The following is a 10,994-nucleotide window of genomic DNA, read 5'->3' on the forward strand; positions in this document are numbered from 1 at the left end:
GATTTCTTTATTAAGACAATATTTAGTAAAAAAGCAGTTATCAAATATTACTTACATGAATATTGGTATTGGGGAATCAACACCCTTATCTAAAAGGTTTTGCGAGAATCATTCAGTAAGTACATACATACATACATACATATGTACATAAGTACATGCTTAGCAAAAATTAGGCTTTTAAAATGTACATAATCCATCACATATTCACTTTGCTGTAGAACATCGACTCATATAGTTTCGAATACTTATAAATCGCGCAAAGATTTCATTCAAAATGTATTTGCATTTCGACTAAAATTCTTATTGATGTCAACAGACTACATCTAAGAACTTTTCCATTGATTTCCCCGCTTAATTTTTGACACCACTTTAACTAAAGAGTCACATAAACGACACAAGCGGAATGTGAAGCAAGTAAAAACATTATACTTATGTCTACGTACATACATACATATGTCCCAGTTATGCATACTTGGCATTGCATGAGAGTTGTCACATAAGGAATCTGTTAAATAAGCTTTGCGTGTAAGCGGTTAGCCAACGCACAGCCAGTGTTGCCAGAGAAAGTACCCTAAAAATCTTAATTTTTGGATCATGAAGAAATTTACGATCAATTTTGATATGAGAATTGAAGTCGCTTGTGTTTTTGTTTAAAAATTACTTGTTCTTTTTTATGAAAGAATAGCTCGTTATCTATCAAAAACCATAAGTACAAACTTCAAACTTTGTACAAAAGTTAAAAAAAATCGACAAAGTTCCATAACAATTTTCAGCTTTTTACGTATTTCATTTTCATTTCATCTTCATTTTGAAGATAATTTCAGTGTAGAATTTAGCTTTTAAAATAATCTTTTTTTGAAGATTTTTAATAAAAAGCAGCAAAATATCTTAATTTTCAAGACAAATCTTGACTTATGGCAACGCTGCGCACAGCATTACATGTGTAGAAGTCTGTTGTTTTTTGATTTATACGTAAAAATTATATGCTATGCAGTGCAGTGCAAAGTATGCATAACTGAGCTATTACATTGAGAATGGTTATATTTTGTGCACTGATAAATATTTGGCCCCCTTTTTGGTACATGACAAAATCGTTAAATTATCCAAGAGAACAGGGGCTGGGTTTTGTAGCTATGAGTTTTCAAGTGAACACTGAAAATTGTGTACACTATTCATTTTGTGATTCAGGAAGTGTGAGAATGAATTTCAAATGTAGAAATTGTCAAGGTGTATTAAACAAGGTGTGATTGACAACTCAGTGCGGCTCTCTTTAGTTATGCATGTATCTTGTCAGCACTGATACCAAGGCTTTTATTTTGATTATAGTTTTGTTTTACTTACATGACCTGGAATATATATATTTTGTCAATAAAATAAAACAAATTGTTTAAAAAATCGTTTTAGCAATTTTCTTGTTTTTAATTGCCCAAGATTTATGCTTTTAAGCGTTTATTTTTATATTTAAATTTTTTATCCTAAACATTATTCGACACTTATATAAGTATTATTTTACATTTGTTTCCAATTTTATATGAGAGCTTAACTCTAACAATTTTGAAATTAAATTTTTTCCATGCGTAATAGTATGTAAATGGGTATAAATGAGCTCGTTTGAAAGTGCTTGACTCGGACGGACAACAAATGAAATCACTTTCCTAGTACAACACTACATCGCTGCCGTCTTAACTCGCAACTAGGTGGTTTAAAACATCGCTATATTCCTGACTTCTATTGCATACAGCGCACCGTTCAAACGTTTTGCTCCATTTCGTCTTGGCTTCCTTACTTTAAATATTTAAGAAAAGTCGAACGTATTTACTTATTACCCAACTTTAAATGTACTTACTTGCTCTCCTCGGCGGTTTATCTCTTAACAATTTCACGTTTATTAAGAAAATTTGTTGCTGGAAAAATTTGTGTGTAACTTTTTTTAAACAAATTCAAATTTGAAAAAAAAAATCAAATGGGTTAAGAATTCATTTCAGTTTGACATTATATCCTGTTTCTTATGAGAGCAATGTCAAAATCAATCACACTTTGTTGAATACATTTTGGAAATTGTGTGCCCCTTCTCATTTTGCGATTCAGCAAGTGTGAGAATCAGTTTTAACTATCAAAATTTTATACAATTCTCTTCCGAAAAACTTGCACTTAATTGTACTAAAATTTAATGCAGAACTGCATTCCACAATTGTTTCTAAATTTACATAAGTTCTACACGGAGTCCTTAATTTGGATTTATACGGTTTTCGTTAAAAAACTATAAACATTAAACTAAAGGAAATTAGCCAAAACTTGCTAAAATGTCGGTTCCCAATCTGTAGTCCCACTGTAGTTGTATACAAAAGCTTGACCATTTACGATTGCAACTCCCGGCATATGGAATCTCTAATAGCATTCGACCTCATGGAACTTTCGTTAATCGGATCAACTTGATCGGACTGCTGTTGCATTATAAAATCGAGATCCTCTGCATTTGCCAAGTTATGTAGAATACAGCATGCTTCGAAAAATTGGAAAGTTTTTCCATTCCTCTTGCAGTAGTAGAGTTGTCGAAATATTTGCTTGAGAATTCCAAATAAACAGACGCGCTGAGCCCAATTGTTCGTTTCGTGTTATTAAATGATGAGTACAAGGATAGGCTGAATCAGCTAGTGAATAATATTCTAAAAAATGGTAATTGATGCTGATTGCCGAAATATCGGCGAATTTTGTAGCACCCAACTACCTGGAAGGAGCCAGGATATCCCACAAATATGGGCGAAAATCCGGAACCGTGTGCTTTTGGGGCACTCACCTTTAAATTAATTTTATTAATGTAATTTTACTTTTTATACAAAACGTGGGCCATTTTGATAACAAATGTGACGAGTTCTTATTTATTTTATTTTAGTAATGTAATTTTAATTTTTATAAAGAATAAATGTAAGTACCTTTTTCACATTTTTTGAGTATAATGTAATGCGATGAAAGCATACAATTTGCAACCCTACAAATTACTACAAATCACCTTATATGAATTCGCCTTAAAGCTAATCTATTAAAAAAATTACGATATTAAAATGCGACTCTGACGTATGTATGATAGCAGCTAGGTTTAAGTGAAACAGGAAAAATAAATGGGCGGCATTATTGCGCGTCGTTTAAACTCGAGCAGTTTTCTTTAATATATAATTTTAATTGTATGCGATTTGTTGTCAGCGGCACTAAGCGGGCGTTGGTCGGGCTCCGAGTTTAACAAGGCAGCAGCACTGCCTACCGAGGGAGCGCTAGGGCCCCATGAAAGAGAGCGTTGGCAGGCAGCCGCGCCGGCGGAGCACCAGAGCTCCGCGTGGTACTAAGCAGGTACGCCCCTTCGTTTTAATTGAAGTGGAAATAATACCACTTGACATGGCGACCGTGGGTCCGTCCCGCAAAATGGCGGCCCTTGTGCGAAAGAAAAAAACGGCAAGCCAACAAAAATTTGCTTAAAATTATAATAAAATTTGAAGCAACAATACAAAACAAAAAAAAGATAAAATAAAATTGAGTTTGAATTTTATTTGAAAAAAAAATGTATTTCCTAACATAAATCGGTGGTGGTAGCAGCAAAAAAATTGTTTACTACAAGAAAAATTTAAGAAAATTTTAAAAAATTACAAAAAAATAAAAAAAACATTCAAAAAACAAAACAAAATAAAAATGAAAATGAATTCTGCGCAATCTAACCAAATGAATTACGAAATGCAGTGGTGGCGATAACAAAAAAAAAAATTACAAACACATGAGAAAATTAAGCATGCATATGTACATACATACCCTGCAAACCATTTTTTCAGAGTATTCTGCATTGTAAAGAAATTTTAAAGAATTCCTTAAGATTTAATTCGATTTTTTGCCGAATTTTCTAAAATGAAATAAATTACGCACACTTCCATTCGTTTACGAAATTTCGGAAGAAAATCTGTGAAGCAACGAAAATAATGCTGCTATGTGAAGAATATCTTTCAGAATTTTTCCAGAATTTTCTTTATTTTTCGTACAGAAATTTCTTACGAGTTCGTGTCAACCCCTTCATATAATTTTCTTTGAAAATTCGTAAAAAAATCGTTACAGAAATCAGATACTCCTAACGATTTCCTTAAGATTTCGGGAACTTTGGTTTGCAGGGTATGTATGTGACAAAAAAAGTTAAATGAAAGCGAAAATGAACTCAATTTACTTTTGACAAAGCTTATTAGAGTGGTGGCGGTAACTAAAAACAAAACCAAAAACAAAATCGGTTGTACCAAATTTTTTTAAATAAATAACAATTTACAAAACAAAAAAAAATAAAAAATAAAAAAATGGTTATATAAATGGTTGGTTGTAAAAATTGGTTGTATCAGTGGAATATAACTTTTAAAATTTAAAGAAAACTAGCGAAGGTGAGAGAAAACTTTTAGTGGGAAACAAAAAAAAAACACTTGAATTTTTCAAAGACAGTGCAAAGTTAGCAAACACTAAGCTAAAATTTATTGAAGGTGCTGTACCACAAAAGTTACGCCAAACCACCACTGCACCGTAACAAACGCTATATAACGGCGCACATAGGGGTATTTAGCCGATTTATGCGGCCAAAATTATTTTTATGAATATTTCAACTCGAAATGTGTAGAAAAGACGTGTTTTGACATACAGAATTGTAAATGCTTAAAATAAAGTGAATATACGTTAAAATATTAACACAGTTGCCATCTGTTAAAAATTTTGTTCAATTAGTTAAATGAATTGCTGCAATAAGGGTATCAATTGAAATGGGTTTAAAAGGCTTTATCTCTAAGGAACCTCCCAGAGTTTAAAAAATCAAATTTAACTTTAATTAAAGTAATTAATAATTCAAATATGTATTACAGTATAGGTAAGAAATGGGTGTATTCGAGGTGCAATTAATGCGGCAGTGTTACTTTTTTATGAAAGAGTATCACGTTCTACGCAAAAATTTGGGCGAACAAATCAATTGACAATCATTGGCAAATCAAAAGCAATATAAAAATTTTTACTGCACACTTTCTGTTACATTTTGGAAAAGTTTCAGTTGAGCATCAGCAACATGTCTGCAATATTGCGGTAATTATTACGTAGCTCGAACGCACCCAATGTAATAAGACTAAATTTTTGTAATAATAACAGTCTTATTTATTGTTAAGAGAATTTTGTAAGTATTAACTTAGAGTAAATTAGCGTCCTCAATTACTTAAATATCGGAGTGTTCGTATTTTCAACGAATTGCTTTTCCATACCAAGGTTATTAAATGCAACGAGTTTGGTACAAATTGATAAATCGGTTACCGAAAAATACATTTGCAGTCAAAAGTACGCGGCGCCACGCCCTTTATCCAAAAAATTATAATAATTTTATTTAATGCTAAGGCGTTATTTCAAGAATCGATTTTGAGTGAATTAGCTTCAGTAGTTATTGATTTATCGCAGTTTTCGCGTTTCTGTAAATTATCATTATATGGGAAGTAAGTGGGTTATCGCCTGATTTCAAGAATTTTTAGTAGTTATGTTAGATACAGCCTAAGCAAGGCTCATAACGAGTTTGGTACGGGCTAGTGAAGCGGATACTGAGATATAGCATTTCATCTTAAGTGGGCAGGGCCACACCCATTTTCTAAAAATTTAATAATAATCCTATTTTGTTCCAAAATTGTATTTTACATACTAATTTTTAACAATTTGCATACAATATTTAATGAAATATCGTAGATTTATCTAAATTGACATTTATCTAAATTTAAAATCTTGTATACCCAAAACTATTTCTTTAATTATCACATAACACCAATGTAAAGGAGAACAAATGTTTATTCCGCAGTATATTACATAGTTGGGTTCGCCCTACATTCCCGCAGATTTTTAGCAACAGGTCCAAAAGGCCCTAGAAAACATGACTTTTGCTAATATCTCGAAAACTATTTATTTTTTAAATTAATTGGATTCATATTCTAGTTAAGCGGCCTCAAATTCATTAATTTTAGTGTTAAAATAGATCTAAAGTAGTGGTACTATATACTAGTTGCGTTTTTAGATTTTTCCTTAATACTTTTTCTAAGTTAAGAAATGCCACTTATCTGCCATTTTCTGCGGGCAGTCTTTTCACACTCTATTAGCCAAATTTCCAGGATTTCAATTGAACAAATAATAATAGCGCGATCTCTCCCAGGTATACAACAAATTCCTTAATATTCACAACAATTAACAAAAAAATACTCGTTGAAAACCGCTATTTCCATTACATTTAAATTGAACTCTTGCTCAATAAAATGATTTAAAAAAATTTACCCTTAAATGCATTATTACCTTCTGTATGCGGATCCATCACTATTTTTTAAGAATACAATGCAGAAATCAAAATACTAAGTTAAAACCGTCACGATCTTTCTAGAAAGCGAAAATGTATTTACAGCGTTGAGACGAATAACTGTTACCCAGGTTTTTTTGAGAAATAAAAGGACCCTTTATAGATTTTCCGAAAAAAGTATTTTATTGTTCATTTTCCACAGATTTTACAATAGTTGTATTAGTTAGTTTTTAAATTTTGATCCTTATCTACATTTGCCAACAGTGTAAACTTTGAAAGAAAAGTTCATTTGGCACGCAAGTCTTTTTCCGGTGTATTTTTTCTTGGGCTTTGTACAAAAAAATACAAAAAAGAAAAAAACTGTGAAAGGTTGGTCGAATGAATGGCCGTCCTAGTCACCAGTGCCGAGTCTATTCGATTTTTAAGTATGAGGCCTTATGTTGGACGAAAGGGCGAGTATAGGGGACTCAAAATAGAGAAAATTTGCCTATGCTTACAGAAGATAATGAATAAATTAACTGACGAGGACCTGCGTGTCAAGTCAAAGTTTGCACTGCTGGTAAATGTAAATAAGGATTAAAATTTAAAAACTAACTAATACAACTAAAGCAAAGTCTGTGGAAAATTAACAATAAACTACTTTTTTCGCAAAATCTATAAAGGACTCTTTTATTTCTCAACAAACCTGGGTAACAGTTATTCGTCGCCACGCTGTATAAGCAGTGTTAGAATATTATGTTTCCGGTCAACGGTGAGCGTTCGCTGTGCAAGTTAGAAAAGTGAGGGGGACTAAGAAATGTTATTTGGAATGTTCTGTATCGAAAGTGACTAATTTTTTAAGTTTTCTCCAAAATTTTGTCAAATTGGTTTTAGGCCGCCTAAATCGTTCAAATACCCCTATGTGCGGCGTCCACTGCACTGTAACAAACGCTATATAACGGCGTGTGAAACCACGCCACGCAGCTAAGCTGCCACTGAAGGGTAACATCGTTACATAGCGGTATGCAGAACCACCATAACTATCGCTGAGCCGTGGCGCGATATGGCAGCAACAACAACATCAACGAGTCAACAGCAGTGAGTAGCAGTTTGCAGCTTTGTTGTATGATGTACTATACATATGTGAAACACCACCATCATTTTTCTTAAATTCAGTTTTCCTTTAAAACTTTTCTAAAAATTTTTACTACTTAAATATTTTCTGAAACTTTGGATTGCATTCTCAAACAAAATTTTAAAGACCTACTGTACTTTCTTGTATTTCATACATACATTTAGATTACTTGTATTTATATTACATACAGAAATTTCTAAGATTATATTCAACACTTTAAAATTTGACTGATTGAATAATACATATGTATATGTTACTGTTTTTCATTTTGGAATTTCAGCTTCAGTGGTACAGTGATGTACAAATTTAATATTTTTTTTGAAACGTAACTTTTCAACAATTTAAAGTTTTTACAAAAATTTTTCCTCGATTCTTTGCAACATTAGGCAGGAGTCATATTTTGGAATTTCATTAATTTTTCTTCGCAAATATTCGATAAAAATTTAATACGCATTTTCGCCTATACCATACTTACTATCAGGGAACGGATTTTTAGGACCTAAAAACCTATAAAAAAGGCAAAATAAAATAACGAAATAGGACGGAAAAGGCAAAATAAAATAGCGAAAAAGGCAGGAAAGGGCACTAGGTAGTGCAAAAAAGGCAAAAAAAGGCAAAACAAAATATCGAAAAAGGCAAGAAAAGGCAAGAAAAAGGTATTGCAAAAAAAGCAAAATAAGGCACTAAAAAAGACAGAAAATACGAAGAACAATCAAAAATTACATTTATTTTAGAAATGTTTATATTACAAGTAAAAAGAGAAAAACTATGAACTAATTTCATTATATGAAAAATTTGTACTTTGAATCTTTGACTATTTTATCATTTCGAGTTTTTAACTCATAAAACTTTAATCTGTATAGTTGTAGTAACATTGAACCACAAGATGCATTTTGAAGTTTTCTGGCACCATTTTCATTCGATTTTCGCGAAGAAAAGCCTTGAATGCACTAAATGTGCGCTCGACGTAAGTTGATACAAGTGGCACCCAATTTAAATATGGAACGTTTGAAACGTTCATATTATCAGGAATAAGGGCGTTTGCCTCGCCCTTAACAATTTTATCCACACCCCTTATTGTCTCCAAGCCTAAGTTAGCTGAGAAAACGGCTTTGAATTTTTCCAACACCAATTTGGCAATAGGCCCCTGCGCTTCTATAAGCCGCTTCTCAATGTTATCCAAAATATTTAATACCTCACCAACTGGAGTTCCTACAATTACATAAAAAGGGTATGTGAATTATTAATTTTTTACTGAGAATTTTGTTTTTCCGCAACCTGTTTTCTGTAGACGTTCCTCTAAAAGAAAACCAAAATTGCATTTTATATATATCAAATTCCCCTGAACCGATTTTTTGCTCAACAATTGCTTCGAGAATCTGACACATGCTGCATCGTCCGTTATTTGGTCAATTATTCTTTTGATGGAATCATAGTTTTCGGCATAATATACGGCTGCAATTAGCCATGTGCCCCATCGAGTTATCACCTGTATAAATTTTCAAATAATTATAATTAAAATTAACAACAATAGCAATTTATCTTGACATACCGGCTGAGGAGGCAGAGGAAGATTGGGTTCCATTTCTTTGAAAACTGCCACCCTGAATGGGCTTTTCAAGAAAACTTTTTTTAAGTTTGAAATTAAGACGTCAACATCTGAGTACTTCGAGCGTAGAGATTCGCAGACCCGGTGTACGCCATGTGCGACGCAGGTGATATGAATCATATTAGGATAAAGCAGCTTCAATGATGACGCACTTTTCTTCATGTAGGGTGCTGCATCAGTCACAAATACCAACACTTTTTCACGTTGAATGTTGAAAATGTGCATAGAATCGTCAAACAGTGTTGCGATTGTTGATGAGTTCACCTTATCCAACACCTCCACCGTCAAGAGATAGCCGCGTCCGCTTTCACGCAACGGTCCAACAATAACGTTGGTTACACTGCGGCCTGCCTTATCTGTAGTTTCATCGATGGAGACAAAGATGGGGCTTTCTCCTATTTCTAACCGAATTTTCTCCAAAACGGACTCGTAACAATCCTTCACGTAATTTTTTCTAAGAGTTGATTCATCGGGAAGGGATTCCTGAACGTATTTTTCAAAGAATGATTTGAATTCCACACTCTTCAATTTATAAAGTGGAATTCCGCATGCAATCATCATTTTAGTAATATCTGCGTAAAATACATTCTTTTCCACAAATGGTGCTATCATTTGGGTCTTGTTTTTCTTTATTTGTAATCCTTTTATATGTTTTTCACTTTTAATATGCTGCTGAATATAATATTTTTTTTCGTGATTAACTTTTACTGAACAAATATTGCAAAATAAAACGGTCCCATCAGTACAAAATACATCCGAACCAAACTCGGCAATCAGAGTGTGAATTTTTAAACTCTTGGTAATTTTAGACTTCGGCATTGCTTTTTTAGTTTTTACACTGAATAACTTTTTGTTTCAAATAACGGCTGGCAAACTCTATTGAAGTAAAACAGTTGTTAGTTGTGCACATCAGCAACTGTGTTGATAGATTTTAGCACGCAACAGAGTGACATGAAAACTACAAAATTTATTTTTGCTTAAGTATTCACTACTTACACACTGCGTTTTTCTATACATACTAATTTTCGAATATGGGCATGTGTATATTTCTTAATCTTTAAAAAAAAATTGTAAATGCTATAATCACTTTTTTAAAGGTAGAAAGGGCAAAAAAAAGGCAAATATCTTAAAACAGGCAAAAAAAGGCAAATATCTTAAAAAAGGCAAAAAAAAAGGCAAATATCTTAAAAAAGGCAAAAAAAGGCAGCATCAAATGGGTATATATGGAATCAGGGAAAGATAAATCGTGGACATTCTTGATCGAATATACTCTATCTCTTTAGCAGAAAAAAAGGCAATTTCCATAAAATCCGTTCCCTGCTTATTATACTACAAATTCTAGAGCACCGCAGATTTGATGAAGTGGAATTTTACCACTTCGAAATATTCCGTTTGAAATATAGTAAAATATTGCAACGATTATAATTATTAATAAGCGTTTTCCTCAGTTTTCTATGCCGTGCCAACAAAATTTAAAATTTTACAATTTTATTCATTTTTTTTTTTTCTCAATAATATAACTGTTCGATAAATTTCTATAGATCTTTTGCTTTATGTGTTTGCCAGATATCAGATGTTGAACTTGTATTCAAAGATTTACAAGCAAAATTTTCAAAAGTTACCAAGCGTGTTTTTCAAAGTCGTCCACTTTCAACAAATCAGGAAAAAGTTCACGAATATAAAAAATCTTTAATAGAAACTTACAACAATATTTTAATTGAATCAATTAATTCGGAACAACAAGGAAACAAGCCAGCTTCTATAATTAAAAGTTTACCGCGGTGCAAAGAAAAACTACTTCAGTGTTTTAAAAAAATTGGGTGTAAAGTTTTAGTACCCGAAGATTTTTCAATTCTTATAAAAGAAGATATTTTAAATTCTGAAGTAGATTCCGACGACGCCTTTGCTGACGCTTGTTCAACTGGCACACCAGAAGTTGTTTTTTG

At 32.4% G+C, this 10,994-nt stretch overlaps 1 protein-coding gene across 1 annotated transcript; it reads right to left on the bottom strand.

The window, feature by feature from the left end:
• Nucleotides 1–8,613: 8,613 nt before the first annotated feature.
• LOC118749068 lies at nt 8,614–9,245 on the bottom strand. The gene is made up of 2 exons (XM_036483855.1): nt 8,992–9,245; nt 8,614–8,928 (listed from the first exon to the last, which is right to left on the bottom strand). Exons 1-2 carry the CDS (start codon nt 9,208–9,210, stop codon nt 8,683–8,685), a joined length of 465 nt encoding a protein of 154 aa, XP_036339748.1. The 5' UTR covers nt 9,211–9,245; the 3' UTR covers nt 8,614–8,682.
• Between the last annotated feature and the right edge of the window lie 1,749 nt (nt 9,246–10,994).

The sequence above is a fragment of the Rhagoletis pomonella genome, unplaced genomic scaffold (assembly GCF_013731165.1).
Source record: "Rhagoletis pomonella isolate Grant_MI unplaced genomic scaffold, Rhpom_1.0 Rhpom_scaffold_00014, whole genome shotgun sequence".
NCBI lineage: Eukaryota > Metazoa > Arthropoda > Insecta > Diptera > Tephritidae > Rhagoletis > Rhagoletis pomonella.

Excerpts from the sequence above, each read along its gene's own strand:
- LOC118749068 (XM_036483855.1), bottom strand. The coding sequence starts at position 9,210 with ATGAAGAAAAGTGCGTCATCATTGAAGCTGCTTTATCCTAATATGATT. Across the intron at positions 8,929-8,991 it reads TTCCTCTGCCTCCTCAGCCG|GTGATAACTCGATGGGGCAC; the intron begins GTATGTCAAGAT and ends AAATTTATACAG.